The following is a 27,214-nucleotide window of genomic DNA, read 5'->3' on the forward strand; positions in this document are numbered from 1 at the left end:
CACATCACTTGTATAGCTCTCCTGAGAGCCTTCAGAGAAAAGACAAACCAAGAGCACAGCTTTCAAACAGACTTACAATAGTGGTTGCATATATCAAAACTAAAGTTTCACCTTTGCAGAAATCCACTTCTTGCAAATATCTACAGTAACAACAACAAAAAAGCCTATTCAAGACCATTTCTCAACTAGTTTCAGTTAAGAAAGAAACCTTTGGGGTGTGACAGGTGTGTGGCATTGCAAAGAAACAACAGCATCTCCTAGTTACTAGCTACATGCTAAAATGGTATTAAAAAAAAAACAAAGTCAACATTGCTTAGCACTACAGTAAAACCCTAATTTCACAGTAAAGCTAACCAGTTCCCTAGCTTTGTCCCCATTAACACCAGTTCCTCTGTCCTGAGCTACCACCACAATTCGTTGAGCCCAAAAGAGGAACTAAGTGAAGGCAGAGAACTTTTCAAAAGTTTTTCCAAGAGCATTTCAAGTAACATTTAAATCCCTGATAAAGCTCATGAACACTTTTACTAACAGTCTCCAGTCTAAAAAGCAGCAGCATGTCAAAGACCTAAGAGATGATTTAAAGTTTCATTTTTGTTTCTAAACTACTTGAAGGCTGAGTGATGTTCCATTCAGCAGCGTCACATTTAATTCCCAGAGAATTTTAAGTCAGAAGTTATTTTAGTCTTCTGGACCATTTTTCTTCCTTCTTTTCTATAGCCTTACTCCTGAAGTATCACTCCTGCTCAGAGAAAGTGGAAAGTGTTCCACGTATAGATTACTGCATAAACAAAGTTCATATTTAACTGATACCAATTTCAGTACAGTTCAGGAGAGGCTTCCAGTAGTATGAGCTGCCACTGTTCAAGTGACACATCACTGGGAGGGGAGGAGAGCACTCAGTGTTTTCCATTGACATCCTCTAGGTATATTGCTACTTAGACAGAAATTTATCAAGCCCTCCAGCTTGAAATAGCTCTCTAACATGAGCTTTCAGACAATTCTGATAGACAATTAGCTCCTTCTAGTCTCCAATCCCCACAGGGTTTCTACACAGATGTCTCTCAAAGTGACCTTGAGTGAGGTATATTAACAAATTTCTGCTTCTCTCCCATTAAGAGCAGAGATACAACCCTTGGCAGAAAGGCACCCAGGTTTCAGTGATCAGCAGATCCAATCAACAGCCTCTGAACGAGCGAGCCAGAAGGATTCTGTTCCTCCATGGTTTTCATTCAGATACACACCTTGTATCACACAGAGGGTTTCTTCTTGACCTTCTATTTATACCTCCTTTTTGCTCCCATCCGTATTTACCCATCAAAGCACCCAGCTGCATACGAGTCATGACCGCTGAAGTAACTACTGCCATAGGCTGTGAAGATGCAGTGCCTGGGCTCTGCTTCTAAGGCCACCTGCAGAGCAATGGGCGTTTGGATGGGTAGAGCCTGGGCAGTCGGCCAAAGGCTGCTCTGAAGAGCAGCGTGCGAGTTGGCACTCTCAGCAAGCAGACTGCTGGGCCTGTGTGCCTGTAAGGAGTCGCGATAAGCAGAGCACAGGTCTTGCACTGGTGACTGGAACTGGGAAAGCACAGCGGAATGCTGGGCTAAGTGGTGATAACCGGCTTGTTGGAAAAGAACTTGAGTAGTGGCTTGGCAGCTCAGGTTTACTGCTGTTTCCTCTTCCTGGTGTTGAATGGCTATTTGCTTTTTTATGTTACTGGCCGCTTTGACGTCATTCTCATAGTATCTGAAACAAATTGTGAATAAGATTTGTCAAAGAGAAGTTCTCAGAGCTTGTATATATCCCAAAGTTATCAGACTACATCACCAAGTTTTTGGCCCTAGCTGTATGGGGTTATCCTCAGTTGTTTTCATAGTTTATATCTAATTATCCTGCTGTGATCTTCACACACTAACAACAGGCTTCTGGATTGTTTTGCATCACAAGTATCTTTTCTACTGATGGACTGGTTATCTTGGAACCTGAAGTCCATAAACACAAAGATATTTTGAAATAGTCACTGTGTAAGTATTTGCAGAGGGTGAAAGTGCATAGCTATAGGGGAACAAGGGAAATTCCTGTAAGATAATAGAAAGAAACATTTCCACAGTTCTGATTATCATGAGAACGAAGCAGCACTGGAAATCTCTGACCTTAGAGATAATCAAAACTCAACAATACAACACCCCAAGCAATCTGATTTAAGGTCAGTTGGAGCTACTTTAGGAACTCAGAGGTTACCTCCAAGGACCACCATCACTCCTAACCTAAATCATTCCAGTAAACTTCTTTAATTTTTTTATAAGACTGTGTGCTCTCAGACCAGACCAGTACTGATGCACTTCTGTCACGTCCTTACTGGAGAAAACCCAAAGAATAATTCTGAAATGTCACTGCATTGTATCTTGGATGCTAGAGATACACTGCTGTGTCTCTGCAGCAAGCATCTTGCAGGTACAGTGAGAGAGCAAAAGGGAAAAAGACCTCAGCAACCACCTGTAAAAGCTTCCATCCAATCACACAGACAACTGGTACAAGAAAACAGTGAACACAAAGTCGTGCATTCCATTGGTAAACATCTTCACATTTGCAACGTGACCTGATTTCCCCTTCTACTTGTCTCCCCCCACACCAAAGAGAGAGATTACCAGTGTAATGCTGTACTATCTTAACCATAGCTAAATAATTACTTAAAAATTGAAAGGAGAGTTTTAATATAATCTTAAGAGCACAAGCAGGTTGCGTTCTTTCTGGTCTTACATGAGCATCATCTCAATGCACTGTGCAAGGTGTTCCCAGGAATAACAGGTTAGCAATTCAAGCTGAGCTGTCCAGGCAGGGGAAATCTGCATACAGATCCGTGAGGCGCAGACACTGGCTGCAGCGATCAGAGACGGACGGAAACGCAGGAAAGTGTGATCTGCAAAAGGAAAAGAAACAAGGATTATAACTCTTACTAACCACAGCAACGAGCCTATTATGTGTATAAATGGCAAAACAGGACAAAAGTAAATCCTTAACTTTGTTCCACTCATCACCAAGTATTAATTCATGGTCAGACAAAGCGTTGAACAATCCAATCAAGCTTTCCTGAAGAGCTCTGTACTACTCATTTGCAACTGAAACAGGGTTTCACTATAGTTTATTTCATTTCAGAGAAAGTCACAACTGACTATGCTGGAACGTGCAGACTGGTCTCAGCTGAACCAAAGTTAGGTGCTGACAATCACACAGGTATTTGCATTGGTGTTGAAACCAGGTCGGTCATGAGGATGCTGCAGTTTGTTGCCTCTCACACAAACAGGTATTGGAAGTGATGACAGCCCCATCATTTAAATATTGCATGTTTTAGAGATCCTGTGCCACAAAAAATATAATTTGGAAAGATTCATACATGGAACTGTATGGTACCATGCCTGCAGCTGGCAGTAGTTCACATTCAAAATCAAAAATTAGACCTCAGTTGTGACGGTGTCTCCTGTTAGTGTTCTAAGCTGAAGGAAAAAAAATATATTCTCTCATCTAAAAAGAGACAAGATGCTTATGCACAAGGAAAGGACATGATAGCATTTGCCATCTGCAATAGCCGTACAGAATGGTTTCTCTCTGCAGTTAATTTTGTGCAATCCATATTATGACACATTTTGAAGTCCTTCTCTCCAAGATTTTCACCTTTCACCAAATAGAAGCATAAAACAAAGTGTCTTACCTTGTAATGAGAAATCAAGGAAATAATATGCATATTTCTCCAGAAAAGCTTTGATTTTGGTCAGTGAGGTGATCGGCCAGCCGTTGTGAAGGTCATTCTCACCAGTAGCTGCATAGAGGTAGTAGTCAATGTAGTGTGCTGGGGTGGGTAGGCAGAGGTTCCAGTTGAAGGTTTCCAAAAGCAGCATCTCCATTTTAAGCAAGTCTTTCTTGTTCAACACCACATTCACGTTGCACATGTACACCAGGCTATTCAGCTGATCCAGCTTTGGAACTTTATCTTCTTTTTCTTCAAATTTACCTGCCACAAGACACAGTTTCCAGCTAAGACTTACCATTATGATTGAGTGTCCAAAAGCAACAAGAAACTCCCAAACACAGAAAAGCTCATGATAAAAGGTGCTTTTTAAAGAAGAACAGGAAAGTACAACAGACTGGACAACACATTCTTATATCCTTTTCACAGCTTTCTTTGGTTTTAATTGTTTGTATAGCACTGATGCCAAACCCATCATTATACATTCATTAGGATTTCAAATAGTTTTTCTGACAGTAGCTGGAAGCAGTTTGGTGAAGGGCATTCAGTCAAGTGTGAAGAAAGCAAGCAGCATGGGGAAAGTACAGCAGAGGAAGATCTAACGTTGAGGAAAAAGGCTCCGCTGGGTATGGAGGCTAAATGCACATACTATAACAAGAGAGACATTAAAAACCCTCGGGCAACACCACCTTTGCCCTTGCTGCTTCAGAATTTCTCTTTGTTCCTTCCTGTCTTGGAGGGCTTCATTAGCTAAGGTCACTGAGAGGCTAAGAGAAATACACTGTAACCAAGTGATTAACATAAATAGTTCCTATGGGGCTAGGGGAGCATACATTTTCAGAGTCAAGAGAGCTAAGCAAACCTGCACCTCTTTCTAAACTATATTTACCAGCCTACTAAACCAGCAATAGTCTCTAGAATGACTCAATTTTCACCAAAGTACTGTCATTTTGTATGGTGTCTCACTCTGTTCACCCTTCCTGCATAAAAAGCATCTAATATCAGATTTGATTCCCAGGATTAGATCTATCAGTAACAAAGCAACAGTGTTACTTCGCTGCAAACTTACTAAAGCAATTAAGTCTTAAAATGACCTATCAGCCACTCTTTGTCCAAGACCTAGCAACAATCAATCACCAATAATAAGTTTCCAGTACAGCTTGAAGAATATCCCCGATGCAAAATCCAAACCCATAGCTACTTGTAAGTACTCAGTAGTTATTTTCACAATTGTATTCCACAATTGCTTCTTGCTTCAGTTGTCCTTCCACTGCCTCTGTAAGAGCACTCCTTTATCAGCACAGAGCAGTTGACAAGATACTGTCAACGTCATGTGGCTTCAGAGTATTCTCATCAAATCTAAAAACAATATAAAGTATTACACTAGAAAATTTTAAAAGTAAGACCTTGCTATCCATTTAGAATCATTCCATCCAAGTTGTCTCCAGTGTATTATTTTCTGTACTCTTGGCAGCTTAGAGTGTCTTTTTAACACATTTAAAAATGGATTTTCTGTCTTTGAGTCTGTTCAGGTATCATGGATATGAAATGCATTAAAAATATAATACAGCATCCACCCCACCATAAAAGAACACAAAAACAAAGACAAGATTAATCCCCCATATGAAGTAAAGCAGGAAAGGACTGTGAGCATTCTATCAGTGAAAAAGTCCTTTAATATTCAGGAGCCTGTGTATACACATTCATGAATGTCCTCACCTGAATTTAATAGTAAGAAAAATGAAATTTGAGAGAAAATTTAACCCTTTGTTTTTTGTCACAAGGCAATGGGCAAAGCCTGATACAGCAGTTTAAGGAAGATGCTAGCAGAAATAGAAGCCACAGCATGTGGTTTCCCCCCCTCTGCATTTCAACACAGCGGTTCTCAGCTCTAATGTTAGATAGCAACAGCCACTCCAACAGATTGGAAACACTGAGTATAAACGTAGCTAGACAAATTGAAGACTCCAAAACTGAGTTGGGGATGGGGAGGAGAAAAATTAACTCAGCTCCACTTCAAATAAACTGTAAAATTTGAACACGAGCTGCTTTCCAAAGCATCAGACAGACAACTTGATCAGATTCTCTTTCCCAATTCCACCTTACCCCAAACACTTTGTTTCTAAGTTTACCAAGCACTTCCCACTTATTTTTAAGTTGAAATATGGAAAGGACAGCAATAGTTAGTTTCTTCCATCAGACCAAAGAGAGCAGAGGCAAGCTGGGAAAGAACAAGTTTAAGATGTTTCTAAACTGCAGTGTGTCCTTTTCCAATTCTCTAACAGGAAGATACCAGAATATACTATTCCTGTTTTCATTCATTCAGTTACCAGCAACCCAGATTCTATGCACAGCGAATCGCTGAGAGAACCAGGACCATCACCACAACTGCTGCAAGAATATTAAAGGTTCAGACAAGACAGTTGCAAGCCTACTATTGACCAAACAACACTGAGTGGTTTAATCAACATCACACTTTGGGAAGAAACACAAAACTCTTTCAGCTACATTATCACCTGGAGTCTGTAGTTTGAAAGTCATGAGAACTGCCTATAACTCATTTGCATGCTTTTGAAATGCCACTGTAGACACCTCGAATTCAGAGTTTGTTTTTGTGTCCTGAGCTCCAGTTACTGATAAAACCATTTATTCATCACTATTGCTCTCAAATAGCTTTGTTTGAGGTAACAGAATCATAAGCCTTTAAAGCAATGCTTAACTGAAGAAGTATATGGATGCTGCTAATTTTTATACAGGGAAGCCTACTGAGGTCAAAAGCATGACTAAAATAAGATGAATTTGTAATGTAGGTTCACATTTGTAACAAACTTCTCTGTAGCATCTTAATAGATGGGGCAGCGTGGGCGATTTTATTAAGTGTGGAGTATTACTGTAATTAACTATGCAGAGGTTTTCCAGGTTACTTAGGATGATGTTCTGTACCATTCTTAATCCTACAATCAGATGCTCCCCCAGAAAAAAGTGAGCACTTGTTGTTACACACTCACACTTCTGTTTTAATGACTAAAAGCCAGAGTAAGTCCAGCTGTCAGGGGAACAGGCTCAGATTATGAAGAGTATATTTAATTAGTACATTTGTCACATTATCAAAACAGCCCATCAATTCACACCAGCTTTCCACTAGGAAAAAACTAAAGGTCTCAAGAGGAGCATCACTGCTATCAAGTGTACCCTGAAGAACTGATTCATCCACTGTGGGAGGCAAGAGTCACTACTCACACCTAGCTGTGCAGCATTCAGTTCAGACTGATTACTGGCAGTTGGGTAGATAATCATCCTGGGGTTTTGCATGGGTAGCACAACAAAAGCAGGAAATGCAAGCAATTTATTACGTTTTCAGAGTCCTTGAGAAGACCAAAGAACAAAAAGGACTGCCAATTTACAGTCAATAAAGTAGAAGTACTTTTGTTCCATAAACAATTATAATCAATCCAAAAGCAGGATCAACCAGTCAAGCCCATCAGACCCAACATAAAGACCCAGGGCTGCTTACAGAGCTGGAGGACCATGTTTTTTACTCCTACCTTTTTCCAGAACGTGGTACAACAGACTTCAGAGGCACAGTCCCGTGCCACCCCCAGACAAAACCACAGCTCCTACCTGTTCTCTAAGCAGAGTAAGACACAAGCTAGTTTAGAGACCAGCCTGCTTAATTCCTTTTTCTGCAGTGTCTTTCAGAGTGAATGATCAGTAAGGGATGTGTCATGTGCCTGTACAATACCTCACACACATGCAAACCACGTAGCTCAAGGCACCTGAGTTTTTAATGCCTGACTGCAGTAAAGTTTAACTACTCAATAAAACATTCTCTATGGTACAGCAACAGGGAAATTAAAAACAAGAGACTCCACACTACATTTTGCACTAATCTAGATCCTGGACTAACTTCCCCTATTGTCTTTTATTGAAAATAAGTAGGTCAGCTGTCTGTCTCAATAGTTAACTGCTGTGAAAGTGGCACAATACATGGGGAAGGATCACAAAGCACAGTGACATGGAAAAGTTGCCCCATATCAACAGCTCCATGTAGTCAACAGGGAATTAGGTGACAAAGGACTACCTGTGCCCTAAACTCAGCCCATCTAGCACAGACACTTTTTCTTGCTTGAATTTCTTTCATTGCCCTGAGTTAACTCAGCTGCTGAGGATGCTACAGATGAAGGAGCTGGACAGCACAGTGAGGGAAACTACAAGGAGGACTCAAATACCCTGCAAAGCAACGGAGCACTGCATGTGCTGAACAGTAAGAGAGCTTTGCTTAAAACAGTTCTCAAATTTAAAAAACTATTATCACATCTCTATGGCAGCAGAACCCTCTTGAGGAAGAGGGGCCATAAGAACTGAAACGTTCAGTGCCACTGAATGGCTGAGATGTTGCTTTTACCAGGTCCTAAAGCACCTGCTACTGAAGAGGGTTAAGCTCTGCAGGAAAGAAAAGGAACAGCTTTTAACAACCAGCTCGGATTTTACAGCAACAAGCAGAAGCTGCACTGTTTTAACTGTGCTGATGTATCATAACAGCACAGGCCCCATACACTGCAGCTGCAAAACTCACAGAAGGAACAGTTGCAGTGGTGTAAGACTTACTGCCCAGGTGTTTGCTCTCCCCCAGTTTACTGCTCCTGGGCCATCTGAACAGACTGTGTCAGTGCATCTCATCTCCTGTGGGACAGCTGGTTTGCACAGCTTTCAGGCAACTGGAGCCAAGTAGCACTAAAGCAAACAGGGTATCTTTACACAATCCCTTTTTCTAACAGAGCACCTTAATACATCACACTCATTTTCTGTAATAAGTGTCCCAGTGAAGGTGCCATTCAGAGCATTGCAGCCTGACACTCCTCTACAAGGGGCTGCCTCCTCAGATGCCAGGTGAGAACTGAAAGTTCAATTCCCTTCAGGCAAAACGTTAAACTGGACCAATCCACTCACTGAAAGCATCAGCTGGCTGATTGTGCCTGGAGAATATCACAGTTTACTCGAAGCACAGGGGTGTTTTGAAGGAAAAGGGAAGTAGTAACATCTTCAGTCATTTATTTGGAAATCAAGCATCCATCCATAGCTTGGAGCAGAGACAGCAATCCTGGCTTCTGTGCAGGTGTACTGATAACCATCCTGCTCTGGATCCAGCTGGCTTGCCTGAAACCCAGCAGCCCCAGCTGCCCATCATCAGTTCTCACCAACAGCCATCACCACCCTGACCCAACAGGAGTCAACCTGAGCAATCACCAGTCTGCTTCAAGCAGAGACACAAATGGATTGTCTTGAGCAATTAAAACCACTGGTGATATTGCAGCAGCAGGAACTTACAACCTCTTGTATGAAACCAGCTGGGCCTCAAAGGGAGGTCCTTTGTCTTCTGATCCTGTACCTGATGCGTGAACTAGAATCATAGAATGGTCTGGGTTGGAGGGGACCCCAAGGAGCATGGAGCTCCAACCCCCCTGCCACAGGCAGGTCCACCAACCTCCAGGCCTGGAGCTACACAAGGTTTCCCAGGTGGCCCCATCCAACCTGGCCTTGAACACCCCCAGGGATGGGGCATCGACCATCTCTCTGGGCAGCCCCTTCCAGCCCCTCACCACTCTCTCTGTAAAAAACTTCCCCCTGATATCTAACTTAAACCTTCCTTCCTTCAGCTTTAATCCATTCCCCCTTGTCTTGCCATTGTCTACCCTTTTAAAAAGTTCCTTCTGCTTTACAAAAACAAGTTTAATTCATGATCTTGGTTTCTTGGTTTTCCTTAATGCAGGTGAAAAGCTTCTAAATACATTCTTAAAGTAGCTATGACACCAATTTTTCCAGCAATTTTTCTTTTCCTTCCCTCCCCAGATAGTTTTCAGTTCACCTCTAGATTGCTTTGAACAATTTTTACCATTCTTTTTCCAAACTGATTCAGAGGAAATAATAATAATTGATGACACTGGCAAACTTCAAAGGTTTTATGGCTGTTTTGGGGAGCTGAACTGTCTGGCAGGAATTTCCAAAGACCTTCTCCAATTATCCCACTGCACATAAGTTGCAAAGAAACATACATCTGGCTAGAGAACAGCTGGATGGTTCCAGGGACACACCCCCACACTCCTCTCCATTGCAGCAAGTCCAGGCTGAACATTAGTTGGCTGCTAGTGCCATTTGTTTGGAACAGTATTGTCTCCTCACTCCCTCATCTCTTGCACAATTATTACTGAAGCAGGAAGTACTTCCAGCATCCAGTTTCCCTGTCTGGGCAAACTGATGAGCCAGGCAAAATGCATCTTTAGAAGAGAGAAATTAGTTCCAGCTAACTCAAGGACAGCTAGTTGTATGCTATTGAAAATAGGTCATGGCAATGCCTGTAGGTAAAAGGAAAGAGACCCCCAAATTTTTGAGATCCTTCAGGTGTGAGACAGAACCAAACTTCAAAGCTAAACACAAGTTTATGACAATTTCTCTGAGCTTAAGAACTGTATTTAACTTGCATTTAGCTTCAAAGTTTGTTGCTTCTACTTCAAGAGTCACGTCTAAAAGCTTCTCTGTTATGCCCCTCTCACCCCCAAAAAGTCCACACTTACAGTAATTAGTGGGAAAAAGTAATCTCACCTCTAACCACACCTCACCATAGCCTGTGGTCTGCACACTACCTGTAACCTCTTGCTCTTTCCCAAGGAAGGAATCAGGAAGAAAACCCAGTTCCTCATCTTGCTGTACACCCTGAGTATTTTAAAGAGATTGGAGTGTTTTGCTCTCTACTACAAAGGTATATAATTTTTAGAAGTACAAGTGTCAGATAAAACAGCCTGAAGACGACTTTTGCTACAATCTGATGAAAAACTATGTGACTTCCTCCAGCAGTGCTTTGTGGGAAGGTCTAATTAACAGGCAAGGGACTTGTCTTTCTTCTTGGCTACATTAAGGTGACTTCAGGTCAATACTTCTGACTTACTGAGAACATTTTACTACAAAACAAAAAACATTGTACAAGTTCTCTTCTATTTCATACAACTTTGAAACAGTAACAACCTAAACACAGGAGTGGCCACTTACCGTAAAGTGGCCCCTTTCCTGGCTTGACTTGCATCACTTTGAGCCACACATACCAAACCCAAGAATTTCTTTATTGCACATTAAGATGGCACAGACAGTAAACGAGAGCTCACCACGCTGCTGAAAGTCTCCAAACCCAGCCCTAGCATTTGAAACTTATTTACACAAGCTAATGAGTCACTAATTTTGAAGGAAGCTGCTTTGTTTCAACTTTCAATGTTTTGGTTCTGCGTGGTGATAGGAAAGCTGCCTTTGCACCAAGACCTTTTTCCCTTCCTTCCAAGGGGTGATTTTGTTCCAGATCATGATGTATACATGCTACTGCACTGCTCTAATCTCAATTTTAGAAGGATTCTCACACTCATTAGCAATATTTTGGCTTGGTCTTTGAAAAATAAAGGAGGCAACTTGCTTAAAACACGCAGAAATTGCAAAACATTTCCCTCTAGTGTTATCACAGGGCAGTTTGTGAACTTCCTTTGGCTTCACAGTTGCACAGAGATGGCCTAAAATTGCATTTACTTCAGTCATTCACATAATGTAAATATTGAAAGCTCTTGTCCTTCTTTTTAAATCCTAGAAGCTACGCAAGTCAGCAGTCCAGCTGTCACGTCCTGCACTGAACCTCTGCCCAAGATCTTACCAGTATACCAGCTCTGACCATTCATGCAGTTTGAGGGCACTGTTTTCACCTTACATAGCATTAGAAAGGTAAACTATAGCTATAAATCCTTCCTCTAAATCCAAGTGAAAAGGTATTAGAACTGTTTATGCTGGGGGAAATGAAGGAGCATACTTGAAACTGCCAGAATTGCCTGAGGAAGATCCTATTCTCTTTTCCTGAAGGTAACATCATCCATGCGCTTGGAAGAATAATAAAAGAGCCAAACCCCAAAAAACTAGTAATGCTGCAAGGCATCCTGTAATTATGAGAAAAAAAAAAGAGATGGTCTGAAAGCTGGAGTACACCTCTGAGCAGGCAGCAGTCACCAGGCTGCTTGAACCTCATTTCATTGTCTGATGTGTCTGAAATTAAGGGTACGGGTTCACCCCTTCTCTTCTCCATTGCACCAGCTTTGCCTGGCCCCTCAGAAAAATACCTCTGGTAAATAAAGAAAACGCTTCCTCAGCTGGGATGGTTTCTGCCCAGCTACTGGTCTGAAGGAACTCCCTAAAGGTTCAGGTCAGCAGAACTACAGTAGCTGAGAGTCACCTGGCCTGCTGTAAAATCACCTACAGCAACCATTCATATCCTTTGTTCTGAATTTAATGTTGGCCTTTTTTGCAACATCAACCTGTAACTGCCCCACATAATTCGTTATCTTCTCTGCAGTCAGACATATGCTAAGTGTATGGGGGGGTGGTAGGTGGTTATTATTTTCCCATTATCTCTGAAGATTAATCTCTTCAGAACACAACCTGCAGGGAAAAGCAATAGCAACCACGTGTCCCAAGATCTACACATATAGTATCACTTTCTTTCCTCAATAGTTTCTCCTTAGTGTTTTTTACTTTAACAAATGTGCCTCCTTGCACTTTTCATCGATGCTAAAATTTGCATAACACTTGTTATGCACAACAGTGCATTGCTCTACATGGCTCCCATATGGCAGGGTAATTTCTCTGTAACCTAGAAACAAGAGTTCCTAAGCCTGCAAGGGTAGGCTGCAATTCCTTGAGGCACCAGTCTTTCCTCCACTATCACAGCCTTGGCTGCAGAGAACACCCAGTGATCACAACAGAGGCACAGAGGAGTGTCCAAATACTATCTCCAAGAGAGGCTACATGCTATACAGACATCATTCACTACCATAACTCTTCCTTAGAGCTAACTTCTCCCAGTCTTGCCACTTCCTTCCCACCTCATAACTCACAATCTTCATTATCCCCTTCTATTGGCCCAGCTTCAGCTGCCAAAACTTCCCCTGTGCATTAGCACCAGCATAGAACTGTGCAGTGCAAACAGCATAGGTGAGCAGAGGTTGTTAGCAGAGTGCTTTATGCCTTGTCTTGGACTTCATGAGGCCTTGCCTTAAGTAGATGGAAGCTGCTAACACAAAACAGCACACGGTACAGAAGGAAAACAACCAACTGCTCAGAAAAGAAAGACCTTAATACACAGCAGGCAACTTACTTGCTAGGAGAAGACAGGCAAAGGAAACGATGTGCAGCTGCTTGGCAGCGATGTCATAGCGATCCATAAAGAGGTCCAATAAATAGACAGCAAGATGCCTGGCTGTGGGGCAGAGGTTGAATCGGTTGCTGAGGACAGTCAGGAGATCAATGAAGTATCGGCGCATCCCAATCTGTGGCGAGTGAGCTTTATAGGTGGGCAACTTAAGTTCCTAAGGGGGGAAAAGGGAGAAAGAAGAAATATTGAAACAAATGCCATCTCAGTGTCTGGAATGCCAAACCAACACCCACACCTGCTACAGCAAATGCTTAGCAACTACAGCACGATAACGGACACCAAATCGGGGCTGTATTACCACGTTTTGACAGTCAGTTCACTTAGAATGCTTCCATCATCCACACACTTTCCTCACAAACATTAAACACAGAGTCAAACACTGTAATTTACAGAACACCAAACCTTTTTTTAAACAAAAAATATCCCCAAAGGACTTTTCAGTTTTGTTCACCCTTTAAGTAAGCTTTCAACAGTTTCATAGGAGAGATGGGCAAGGTGCATTTCTCTGATACTGCCCCTTCTACAGTTGCACAAGTTACTATATATCCAGTGACAAAAAAAGCATAGGCCTTTAGAATCAAGAACATCTATCAAATGTTAAGAAAATTCACACGGTGCCTGGCTGCAGGCAAAAGTAGGCATTACCAAGAAAAGTAACATGGGAGAACGATTAAACTTCTCTAATTATAGCAAATTCCAGTATTTTCCGTAGTAACTTATTTCAGCATTGTAAAAGCTAACTATTGAACTGACATTCAGTCATCACATCATATAAAAATGTTCATTTTAAAGGCAGAATTGTAGAAGTTACTGTACATATGTTAGATCTTCACCTGCAAGGATTTTACGCACAAGTTTGTAGTCACTATGCAAAAAGTAGGTTTAAGAGAAGGAGCAAAGTTGTTTGGAAATGCCCACCAACTAACACCATTTAAGTTGACATTATCTTTCTGGACATGGTTGTCTACTAGTGCAGTTGCCATGGCCATACTCAAAACATTTGATAAACACAGATTGAAAAAAATCCACCCAACCATTTCCACAGAGTCTCTCTCAGTAACTGACTCTGCTTATACATAACTTTTGTCTTATATTTGAAAATAAATAAAAATAGCACAGCACTGAGAGACAGATATGCTCTATAGCAGGATGCAAAGCAGTATGTAGAACAGTTAATTCAAATAAATAAACCAGGAGGGTTCAGAGAAAGCATCTGTGCTGGCTACCCCACTTACAGCAAGAAGCACCACCTTGCACAGGCAGCATGGTGGCTGCCCAACCTGGAAGGAGACATTCCATGAGGAGGTTCATTTTATCAGAGGAAAAAACAGCTCCACAATCCAGCTCAGAGGGGAGCAAAGAACTGGGAAGCAGGGAGGCTGCAGGATGAGAAGCAGCTTACAAAGCCAGCAAGCGGAGCGCTGCCACGGATGATTGCTTCCCAGGCCTTGATAAAGAAAGTCACTGGGAAAACACATTCCAGGCTGAACAGGCACACGCTGTGGACAGGCAAACAGCCATTTGAAACCTGGGACAGCCTTCACTGGGGGATTAAAAAGAGATCACACACCAGTAACTATTTGTAAAGCAGGAAACAATGGAACGCGTCTCCCCCTTGTTTTATACCCAGAAAAAAACCCCATAAATATGATTTTTCTATTGCCTTATGTAGAGAGATTCCAATCTGTCACTCAGTACAATTGACATACACAGGTTCAGAGCAGGAATTCACAGCATACCCACAGCACGAATGTTCTGGCAGAAGTGTTTCTAAACCCAGTGCTCACACCAGTTAAAATAACAGCCTTTTTTTAATATGTCTATACAAAGCCCAGGCTATCATCAGATCAGGTGGAAGCTCCAACACTGGAAATTTTTCTTCTTCTAGGTGACTGATAGGACCTTCAAGTTTTATTATTTGAAATGTCCTCACTGTTTTGACCATTACATCTCTCAGCAAAATTACACTCTCCACTGAGGTCAGCCTGTGCCTCCACTCATTCCACATCATCTACATCATGCCCTGATTCTCTGCTTCCCAATACATTCTGGTTAATCACCATTCCCATCTTTTGATACACACACACAGATACCATTCCTTTAACCTATGGCCCATTCATATAAAATATACCTTGAATTCCTTTAGTCCATGACTTTTGGGCTCCATCTGTGCTGAGTCTCTCCGGGCAGGAGAGATTGTGCACAGTTGTGTTGTTGTGTGCTGCATCCAGAGCTTGCAGCTAGTGTATTTTGTGTGGTCCATGCTCACAGTCAGTGGGCTGAAAATGTCAATCTTGAGAAAGCTGCCAGGCTCTAGTTTGCTGTAGCCAGTTCTGGTTTTGTCACCTCTGTTTGTTCTTCATTAGTCTGGGTGTTCCTTACTGTAAAACCATTGTTAATGCACATAGCAGTCATGGTAGTTGATGACATGGAGTACTACACAGCCATTAACATCACACAGTTTAAATCATTGGCTATTCTCACCAAAAAACAAATCCCCAAGGGACACATCAGACTGCCCCATACTTCCACATCACCCACCTGTCCTGGTTTCAGCTAGGATAGAGTTAACTTATTTTCTAGTAGGGGATGGAATGCTGTGTTTGGGAGTTAGGATGAGAGCAGTGCTGATAACACACTGTTTCTAGTTGTTGCCAAGCAATCAAGGACTTTTCAGTTGTTCATACTCCCCTGCTAACGAGAAGGGAGGGGACACAGCCAGGACAAGTGACCTGAACTCACCAAAGGGAGTATTCCATGCCAATTACACCATGCTCAGCATAAAAGGGGGGGCTGGTAAAGGGATGAGCAGGCAGCTCCAAGGTGCACGGTTTTGGGGATGGTCTGTTTTCAGGATGGCTCTGAGCTGTACAGCCTGAGTTGTGCGGTTCAGTGAGAAACTGCATTGTGCATCACCAGTTTCATGTGTTTTGCTATAAAGTCCATTATTATATCTATCTTTCTGCTATCCCAGTGAGCTATCCTTAATCCAACCCACAAGATTTTGGTTCCTTGGGTTTTCTTCTCCTTCGCTTTCCCAAGGCAAGAGTAACCCAGACTGTCTTCCCCAGTATATTTTTCATGGGCACTACAGGGACTTTATCCCCTTCTACTGTATGTAGAAGGTTCGATTGGGCAGGGTCAACTCTATTGATAGATCCTCTAGTGCTGTCTAACCCATGGCTCTCAGGGTAGTCTTTAGCAACATGTGGCATTGTTGGATTTTCCCAGAGGCTGGTGCATGACAGGGGGTGTGATACACTCACTCAGTGTCATGCACCTTGGCCCAGGTGTCTGTGGGGTGGTTCCAGCCATCCGGTGCTCCCCTTAGCAGCACACACACTAGATCTGGAACCAGAGATTAGCACGGCCCCTGTGCAAGGGTGACATGCATATTTGTGAAACATCCTCTATTTCTGCCTGGCTAGCTGTCAGTAGAGCACAAGACCCTAACCTCAGGGCTGTGGGTTCCAGCTCCACATTGGGTGCCAAAAAGAACAGTTGTGGTTTAACCCCAGCTGGTGGCTGAGCACCACACAGCCACTTGCTCATCCCCCACCCCCCAGGGGATAGGGAGGGGAAAAACCAAGCAGCTCATGGACTGAGGACAGCTTAACAGGATATCAAAGGAATAGTAGTAACAATAATAATACATCTAAACCAAGCAATGCTCAAATACAATTGCTCACCACAGACATAAGGGGAAAACACCCAAATAATGCCCAGCCTGTTTCCAAGCAGCAATGCCACCTCCCAGCTCGCTGCCCCAGTTCTGTCTGGAGCATGACATTACAGGGCAGGGAATATCCCCGCAGCCAGTCTGGGTCAGCTGCCCTGGCTGTGCTCTCCCAGCTTCTCCTGCACCTGGCAGGGCATGGGGAGCTGAAAAGTCCTTGACTTAGTGGAGACACTGCAGCTGCCTAGCAACTACTGAAAACACCAGTCTGTTATCAACATGATTCTCATCCTAAATCCAAAACACAGTTAATTACCTTTCTAGGAGTATTAGTGCTATCTCAGCCAAAACCAGGACAATATCTAATATGAAATTTGCTTTTTAGAGCATAACAAATGTGAGAAATACAAGTAGCTCCAATTGTATGTCTAGTCAAACAACCTGCTATGTCTAAATGCTCCAGGTCAGTGGGTGAGCATTACAGGCTCAGAACTGGAGCAGAGATCCAGACCAGTTAAAGCACTGAATTAAACCAGTAGCAGAATATTCCTATGGGCTTAAACACAGACATTTACTCCCTTGTAAGACATCTGGTTTGGGTTTGGTTTTAACTTGCCTATTGGTAAAGGGCTTAAGGGAAAGGCATTCTCATTGCCTTAACAATCCCACACGCTCCTCGGTATAACGAGGCAGCACAGCCAAGGTTCGGCCTCAGGATGGACGTTGGGAGGAGCAGGACCAGGCGCTGTGGGTTCCTACAAGATCAAGTCCCTCGGTGTTCAGAGGGGACCTTGTGGGCGGTTGGTGCGCGGTTTGCCGCGGGAGAGACGCTCACGGGTACCAGCACCCTGCGGGCACACGCACCCCCTCACCTCCCCAACCCCCCCCCCCCCCCCCCATCAACCCCACCGGCGGGCTCTGCAGCAGAAATCCAGCACGAAAAGTGATGCCTCCTTGGGCTTTAGAACGTGCTTTGGGGAAACTGGATTCGACTTTTTAAAAGAGCGGATAATGGCAGGACAAGGGGGAATGGACTAAAGCTAAAGGAGGGAAGGTTTAGATTAGATATTAGGGGGAAGTTTTTTACAGAAAGAGTGGTGAGGGGCTGGAACAGGCTGCCTAGAGAGGTAGTGGATGCCCCGTCCCTGGAGGTGTTCAAGGCCAGGTTGGATGGGGCCTTAAGCAGCCTTGTGTAGCTCCAGGCCTGGAGGTTGGTGTCCCTGCCTGTGGCAGGGGGTTGGAGCTCTGGGATCCTTGGGGTCCCTTCCAACCCAGACCATTCTATGATTCTATGATTCTATGAAACTGCCGCAGGATCCGCAAACACAGCAGCATGGGAAACACTGACCAGTTTGCTCCAAAGAGCAAAAGCGTTTCTATCGCTTTGCTTTTTTTTTTCCTTTTTACCTCTAGGAAAGCACTACAGAAAAAACTGGAAGTCCTGCTTGTTCTCGGGAATTGCCCTTTCATATGCGGCTTCTGCTTCTCTTTGACCTGTTCATTTGTATCTACCTAACACCCCTGCTTTGGCTACCGAGCCACCGCCACATTGAGATGCTGAAAGCGGCGGCTCAGGGATGCCTCGGAAATGACTTTAAAAGCTTTGCTTAACAGTGGTCCCTGTGTCTCCACAGAAAGCCTCCAGAAAGGCAGAGCACAATATTTAAAGGCATCATCACATAAGCTCAAAACCTGCAAAATAAACCTCGGATCGAGCCAGTCTTAGTGGCGGGGGCAGTGTTTGAGGTGCCACCTCCTACCTGCTCCAAGACCTGACTTTCCAGGAGGAGGGAACCAGCGCACACATTTTTAAGTGGTGTTAAAAGACAAAAGCTTCCCGAGTAATCGCATCTGAAAGACAGGCAGGCTGCAGCCATGAACCATTCATCCGGTGCAGACACACAGACACCAGGCACCTGATCGCATCAGCGGCACACTCATTACCTGAGCTCGGGAGACAAGACTTGGTTCTGCTTGGGTGGTTTAACTGGGCTGAGCAAATACACTTCAGAATCCATCCCTAAAGGAGACACTAGGCAAACAAAACCTAAACTAAAGCTTTTGAGCATCTAACGAGGAGGTTAGGCTTTCAGTGCCTGCTTGAACTACATCAGCTGAACAGCGATTAAAAGTGGAGAGGAAGAAAGCTTCCCAGGATCGCTCCCTCCAGCTCCCTTGGGGCAGCAGCTGGTACAGGCCAGTCTGTTCAGCGCTTAAATTCAGAGTACCACATCAGATGGGTTGGTGTTCAACCTAGCAAGACATGCCAAGCATGTATTCCCCCCCCCCCCCCATCCAATTTCTTCTCAGTAAAACTCTTCTCCCGCTGATAAAAAGCAGGTAATGAACTGACAAGCAGCCAGGAGAAAAATGTTGGCAGTGAAAACTTAGCAAGTGATGTGACATTATGGTAATAAGTCACACTAATAACGATCAGTTCGTGGAACATAAGTGGAGTTCATGAAGGTATTTTAGAAGAATTCACAGGCTTTTTGACAAGGAAAATTAAACTCTAATAAACATGCCTAGGGTTCTGAAATTCAGGGAGATGTTAACTGAATCTGGTTTTCTACCATGTCAGAGTGCTGGGACTTTGGTCCCGATCTGTCCTGCACCACAGGTCAAACACACGTCAGCTCCTGACCCTCCTGCAACAGCTCCTGTATTTCCTGTCTTCCTCCCTTTCCCTGCACTGGCCACACCAAACTGCAAGAGCTGCTGCACAAAGACTTCTCCAGAAAACTGTGTCCTCCATGGAGAGCCAAATATATTACCTTCTCATTTCTGAAGCAAAATGAAGCACCTAAAAGAGAGCTACTCAGTAACAGGAAAGCCCATTCATCTAGAAACACATTACAGTATTCTGCTACACAGACAAAGGCTTCATATACTGCTATGAACTTTTTATTCCTCCCATTATCATTATTTTTTAAATCCTACTATCTACCTTTGTTTCTGGATATATGAACAGAATCAAGAATCTGCCCATTGCTGCCACAGCTCACAGACCTTAACCACCAATCCCAGCCCAAGATCTGAAGAAAGCTTCCAAACAATGAACATACAAAATACCCAGTGAAGGTATTTAACTGAAATTTCAACAAGATGTCCATCACTACTCTTAATTCAGGGGGGGAAAGTCCACGAACCCAAGACACCACTTGTGTGATGTGGCTATAAGGCACTCCAGTTTAAAAGAAAAAAGAGAAAAAGAAAATGACAAAGACTACTGAGTCAGTCAGAACTAGTAAAAAACACGGTAACTTCAGCAATCATTTAGCATCCTCTGTCACATACTCTGGAAAAATAGCATGCACAGGACCTGCTCCATATTCTTAAGAATTCCTGTTGCAAGAATAACAATACTGTGAAGTTTCTGCCATTCGAGCAGGAAAAGGCAACGTGGCAGATGAGAAATAAAGGGAAAGCTTATCTTTATCAGGCTATTAACAGTTGTTGTCTGAAAGAGACAAACTCCTTCCTGTTTTCTGTTCTGACAAAGTCTTCCAGCTGTGGAAGAAAGGTGACAAATTGTATCTGAGATACTGCACCATACTTGAGAAACCACTAAAGCCAACTCCTCTGTAGCACATTATTTATGAGGGCAAGAAGATAATGTATAAGAAAAACTTAAATTATTGTATTTTTTTTAATAGGAGCTTGAAAACTCAGAGCACTCTGTATGCCTCTCTGCAGTAGACTAGGTAACATCCTACCAATTCGGCTGCTGCTGTCATGCCATTCTCTCTTTCCCCCAGAAACAGTCCTTCTGCTGCTGCACAGATGGCAGCACTGTGCCTCCCAGTAACGCAGCCACTCCTGTGAAACTTGCTGGTAAGTGTCTCCATGCTCAGGCAGCGGATTGCAATTCAATTAATAGGTCAGAAAGGTTAATAGTCCGATAGTAGAGTATGGCTGATACATCTGGCTTTTACTAATCTTCAGGTTGGCCATGCAGACTCAAAGGGGAGGGCAAAGATAACTGCCAGGGCAGTGCTTTTGGGGTATAGGCAGTGGGACATGCCTCCTAGCAGGGTGGAAGAGTGTGGTGAAAGTCTCTAAAGTAGCCATTCTGGCTTCATCTGTGCAAGCACAAGCCTCTGTCTTACAATCATCATAGCACACACAGCAGTAAGAGACAGCCTTGGATTTACTGCACCTTCTATTACTCCTCTCTCCAGCCCCGCTGTAACCATACCTCTTGGAGCCCTGAAGGTTACAGCATGTCCCATTCCTTAACCAACCTTCAGTTCTAGGCAAGTCTTCACCGGGCCCTTGGGCAAGTGCCAGCGTTGCACAGCAGTTGTATGTGAGAGACAAACCTGACAGAACCAGGCTTCAAAAAGGATGTCAGACAGCTCCTCTCATTATTTCCAGAGAGACTTTAAGATCCAGATGCTTTCCAATAAGGAAGGGTACATGGGCAATATACAGGGTTCCCCCCCCACCCCCCATTCATTGTGACCAATCAACTGGAGAGCACAACAGTTTAAATGCACTCGTTACACTGCCTAGGTCAGTGCTGACAGCAGCCACCCTTATGATTTAGGATGCATTCCTCTGATGTGTGACCGAAACGCCATAAATTAAGATTTGATTCTGTTACCACTGCTCCTGCACACTCAGGAGGAGCAGTAAACTTATGTTCATCTCCAGCAAAGGGCCACGTAAAATGGCACCTCACGTCCAACCTCCTTAATGACTTTGGCTTACACCAGGTTGTTTCCATTTATTCCTTCAAAGTACCTTTAATAATTTTCCCCCTTTACACAGATAAAAGGCCATCTCAGACTCCCCTACCACCCACCTGTCTTTCCAAATACCTACAGATAAGTGCCAACTCCTTCCCTTGAGCTCTGAGTTTAGCTTAGACACTTAAATTAAACTTCAGACATACTACTGAGATATCACACAAAAAAACCCTGTGGCACACCAGGAGAGTATTTCAACTGCATGTAAAAGCTTTCTGTGCTTGGATCCACTCCACTCTTCAGCATCCTCATGCTGATCCCAAGCATGAGATGTGCAGGAAAGTTTAACTAGTGTTGCACTTGACAATCCGTTACTTCACATGTTCCACTGTGGTATTTTATCAAGCATTTCATTAAGCCCTTCTTACACACTTCAAAGTACTCAGCAGTTCAGCAGCTAATCTGAGACAGATCAGAGGAGTGTGAAAATTGAACTTTAAGTAAAAGGAGACGAGAGAGAATGAGTAACCATGTACCTTATTAGGACACCTATTCCTTTCAGCTCCTGTTCCTTTCACACTGATGCCTAACATAAGCAAGTTACAGCTACCAACCAACACCACCATTGTTACTGATTTTCAGAAGTTTTCACTGTTTTTTAAGTTATTTTATTGCTGGGCTGCCAGTCTTAGCTAAAAACCCCTGATACTAACACACCTCAGTGCCTGTTACTTTCACTGCTCGTTCAAACTGGAAAAGTTCATCAGGATGAAAGTAAATGTTTTATTCTCCATGCTTTAGTCCATGGAATGGAAAAGAAGCCAAAACCTTTTGAGTGTCCACAGGTGTCTGAGACGCCTCCAGTCCTCATCTAGACTGTGTTTTAAATGCAAAACCAGAAGCATCTCCTATGCAATGCCCTAATGCCTTCCCAGTGTTCAGTGTCTGTAAGCATCTAGTCTGCACCAAGCTGAATTCCAGCCTGTGCCAGTACATCAGAACATATCAAACTGAGCATTTAATTAATTCAGCATTAGAGGTATGACCTGTTCCTTAAAAAAAACAAGGATGAAAGTGGAGTTACAGGCTAAAAGATAAAACAGTACCAGTTACCTTCCCGTTATCAACAGGTCGAGTAAACCAGATGCCTTGGCAGAAGTACAGAAAACACAGGGACATGTGCTGGGTGCAGGGAGAAGAGGAGGACATTGCAATTTTACTGAACAAACTGGATCCTGCACTTCTAAGATGGTGATTTAAAGCTGCAAGAAATGCAGTTACAGTGACAGTACTCAAAGGTCAGTGAAGAAAAAGGCCCTTTGCAACAAACCCTGTATGGATTACACTCCTGCAGCCCAAGCTGACACCACGGACAAAGCTGAGGGAAATGCTGCACATCAAAACAGATGAAATACTTCATAGTGGTAAACAGCATTTCCTCATTAAGATCTTTAAATTCCAAGAGGAGGTGGGAGGCAGATGTGGAGGAGCTCTCACCTAGAGGAAATCCCCCAGACATTTTTACTACTTGACTACTGTTTGCTTCAGCAGATCAGCTCTCCTCACCTGGATGAAAGTAACCACAGAGAGTGCTTTGGACTGCCTTTAAGACAGAGTTACAATCACTAACCTTATAAATTCAGAATTGACGAGTCCTGTAAAATTTGCCCCTATCTGAGAAGCTATGCAAGAGATAAAAAGGGAAATGCAAGCAGATCTAGTAATTCTCATTAACTGCAGGAAATGGAACATATCCTGGAAGGGAACAACCCACATAAGCACAAAAGCAGGGAGAAACAGCAAATTGACATCACTTATTTCTGGGAGGGCCTCTGAGGCTGCCCTCTAAAGCAATGTATTTCCTCAAGTTTAAAAAACAAGTAAACACAACCCCCCAACACAGATTTGTTACTCAAGCTTTCCACACTTGTGGAGTATCCTGGGCTACTGAAGCAGACAGAAGGATTTTGCACAGATGTTGCAGTAGTTCCACTTCCGTTGAGAGGGGTCTCTTATTTTTGGCATGAAAACCAGCTGCCTGACTCAACTGGCTCCCTTCCATCATCACTAATACAGGGACAAATAAGAAGTAGTTGAAGCACCAGAAAATATCAGTATGTACACGCAGCACCTTTCTTGGCTTGGTAAATTAGAGTCTCCCAGTACATCCACAGTAGGCTTCAGGTCTATTTTCCTTTATGGCTGAGTCTTGCTACAGGTTTAATGCTCTGTGTTAATCCAGGGGAATACTTCAACCTCCCATTTAAAGCCTAAGGATGCATGTAGCACTTCTGGAATGTAAGTGTTGTGCTTCACTAGGTCAGCACGCTCAATAACCAACACAATACAGTCCCACGAAGCTGAACACTACATCCCAATAATCACAGCACAGATATTTACTAGTCAGACAATTCAGGGGCTATTAATTTCCTCCACATTCAGCTAGAGCCTTTGGGAAGTCACAAAGCTTCACAGCATCTTTCAGCTCTTCCTGGATGAGGAGCCAGGTATTCCACACACATTCAGTATCTGCTCTCATGCAGAACACATCCATCAGACAGAGCACACAACATCTGTCACAAAGGACACCAACTTTCAATGAGATCAAGAACTTCTCCCAAATTGGGAGGATGGGAGGGGTGACACAGCATTTTTTGCAGTTAACTTAAAACCCGGTTTCACAGTAGGCATCTCTCTCCCTCCTGTATTTGTGTGTCTAAATTTTTTTGGGGGGGAGGTAAGAGTCTTGTGATTCTTGTGATCCTTGGGTTGTTTTAAGAAAAATGTTATGTTATTCAAATGAGGCATTTTAATCCTCACCTCCAACACAGACTTTAACTACACTCTTCAAAAAAACCCAGGGTAGCCTGCAACATGCATTTCAAACTCCTCGAGAAGCATCTTTAAGCATCTTTAACTTCCCTGTGGGATTCACATGCTAACACTAAGACCTGTTTACCTTGCCCAAGACCAGGCCCACACAGCGTTGCAGACAAGACTCCTCAGTAAGTATCTTCAACTGTAAAGGGCATTTAGGCTTGAAGGCAGCACCACCTGAGCTGCCTGTATTCCAGTACAAACACACTAACACTCCAGCAGGGATGCCGCTACTGAAGCTGGTTTCGTCCTATTCAGTTGCCATTGGCATCCCTAAAACTGGTCCACGCTCACAAAACTGGCTTTGATACCTCAAAACTACTTGTCTCCCCCAACTTTGATGAAGGCTCCTTTTGAGGAGTTACACAGCATTCTACAGTAAATTCTGACACTTTGGACATCAACAAAGCAGAGTTCAGCAAGGCACCGACAAGTTGTTTCTGCAGAATTACTTGCAGGGGGCAGGGGGGAAACCATAGAAGTGAACTAAAAGAAGTCTTAGAGGCTGTGATTATTTTTCCTCAGTATACTTGCACTCTGGATTCTTATTTCCTTTTAAAAAGGAAAAACATCCATACAAGGTAACCATAATTAATATAAAAATTGTCAAAGCAGAAACAGTCACAGTCCTTCCTCAGAGCAGCCCAGAGACCCTTTTCCCTCTTTGCAGGTGCTTTAAATTTAAATAACTCTCCTCATTTCAGCTGGCCTACGCTGCCATCCACATACCAAGAAGCAGTTTCAGCAATGTGAAGCCATCACGTGCATCCAGAAAGCAGGATGAAGCGTTAAGTAGTTGATAAAAAGGTAGTGAATACACTTTAAAAATACATCAACGTTCCCCCACCTTTTAATGCCCTGTCAGTTGGACTCTTTCACTTACTCCTCCCTCACTGTGGGGCCAGGAGACAGAGCTGCCTCAGCTCTCAGCTGGAGGACAGGAGAGGACCCGACAACAATGAAGTCACCTGGCACAGCTTATTGCGAAGTGCCCGTAAAGATAAGGGGGCACAGAACGGCCAAAGTGTTAACTTCGTGAGCCATAGCTCAGTAATTTAAAGGCTGTGCGAAGTGCAGTCAAGGTTTTTGCCCAGGGCTGTCTCCTGTGACCCAGCCAACTCCATCCAGCGCTCCTCCGGGGCTGGGAGGCAACCGCAGGACACACGGAGAGGCACCCAGCAGCCTCGGGTCGGCCGCACAGCCGCTCACCAAAGAGCGAGCCCATCACCTCACTGCTGGGTGTGAGTAAATCCACGTGCAAATGAAACGCTACCTTCTAGCAAAGCCACTGCAAGCCACATCCGTGCCCCTTTCAGCTCCTCCGCTGTCTGCCAGGGAACAGGAGCCTCCCTGATACTCGAGCTTCAGCATTTATCTGTTGGAAAAGTGCAACTCTCCCCCCCCCCAGAGCCTGCAACACGCTGTGTTCTTACGGGTCCGCACCAGCATCCTCTCAGCACGTAACGCGATGAGCCGCAAGCACCTCGGCCGAGTTAAAGCTGCTGGAAAGTTGCAGGCAGGTACTTTTAAGTAGCAGCTTTCACGGGTTTGGCTTTGAGGGAGTAGCCATCAAGGAGCAGAGGGAGGAACTCTGTGCAGAGCTGCTCCTCTGAGAGCTGCCGAAGGCGGGTTTTCCAACGCCGAGCCTCAGCCCGGGCAGTTTACAAACTTTCTCCGCGGGCAGGTGCCCGGGCAGAGGAGAAAAGCGAGGAGAGAGCGGGGAGCGAGGGGGGAAAGGAAGGAACAAAGCGGGACCCAACCTTCGTCCGCAAGGTCTGATGGATGTCTGCTGCCAGCTGCCCTTTCCACCACTGCTCCTCCATCCTTTTTCTTCCCATCCAGACAAAGGTCTGGAAGAGGACGGGGCCGCTCTGCTGGGAGGGAGAACAAACCGGACAAGTCGCCCGAAGCCCCGCGGTAGTTTCCGCCAGCCCCCCCGGCTCCCGCGCCCCGCTATTACCGCTAACGCTCCTTTAACGCACCGGGCTGCTCGCTACCTGCGGGACGCCCCCTCCGCGGAGACCTGCGGGGCCGCGGGCCGGAGCCGCCCCCGGGCCGGAGCAGCCTCTCAGCGGGCACCCAGCGCCCCTGCGGGACCAGCCGCGGCGGCTGGAGCCATCGCTCGGCGCCTTGTGCCGGCGGAAGCGCTGCCCGAGGACGCGCAACCTCCGCGGAGCGGCCGAGGCTGAGCCCCGGGGCCGGCGGGAGGAGGGGCGGGAGCGCTGCTGCCCCGCCGCCGGTGCGGCTCTTAGGTTAATTGGCGCTAATTAGCAGCTGCCTGCCCGAGGCAGGGGCACTGCCTCCCCCTCCCTAGCACCTGTAGGCGCTCCCTGCAGCCCCCAGCCCCGGGGAAGGGGAGGGGGAGCCGGAGCCCCCCAGCAGCTGCCGGGCACGGCTGACCCGGCTCCTCCGAGCTGGCCTGCAAAGGGGAGTGCCAGCAAAATCGCTGGAGAAAATTAAATACAAAACTTTTCTGAGTAACCAAGGCTGAATTTTACTGAATGCTCAGTAAATAGCATTAACAGAATTAGCTCAGTATTAACAGTAACGCAGGATGACAGAAGAGGTTGTGTCTTTCCCTCTCTCTGATTCCAAACACAAGATACCTCATCCCAAGCTCCCAGAAACCTGTAGATAGAAGTCCTCGCTTATGTCTGAGCGTGAGGTGTGGCAGGAGCACAGCTCCCTTTCGCATCACGTCAGGGCTCCCCTCTCTCAGTGCCAGAAAAGCTGCCCTGTGCAGACACTGGGCTGGCACTTACCAGAGGATGCTCCACACCCACATCTCCTGTCTCTGGGACAGGTCCCATCCTTGTTCCACAGAAACACACAGCACCAGCTACAGCAGGACCCTGCCGTGTCACCGCCGAACTCAGGGACTAGGGGTTTGCAGCCTGGCTAAAGCTGCAAGGCTCAAGCACTGTGTGCCCTGGGAGCCCAGGGACGCTCATTCTTTCCCAGCTTTATACCCAAAGAGCCCAAGAAACTGTCAG

General features: G+C 44.6%; 1 protein-coding gene across 1 annotated transcript; it reads right to left on the reverse strand.

Annotated features, from left to right (window-relative positions):
• Nucleotides 1–1,307: 1,307 nt before the first annotated feature.
• On the reverse strand, nt 1,308–26,059 carry CCNJL (cyclin J like; the record flags this gene model as incomplete). The annotated part of the gene is made up of 5 exons (XM_084268834.1): nt 1,308–1,743; nt 2,758–2,917; nt 3,707–4,006; nt 12,921–13,131; nt 25,982–26,059. The coding sequence occupies 5 exons, from the start codon at nt 26,057–26,059 to the stop codon at nt 1,308–1,310; spliced, it is 1,185 nt and encodes a 394-aa protein (XP_084124960.1).
• Between the last annotated feature and the right edge of the window lie 1,155 nt (nt 26,060–27,214).

This window comes from Gallinula chloropus, assembly GCF_964237585.1.
Source record: "Gallinula chloropus genome assembly, chromosome: 10".
In the NCBI taxonomy this organism is placed as follows: Eukaryota; Metazoa; Chordata; class Aves; order Gruiformes; family Rallidae; genus Gallinula; species Gallinula chloropus.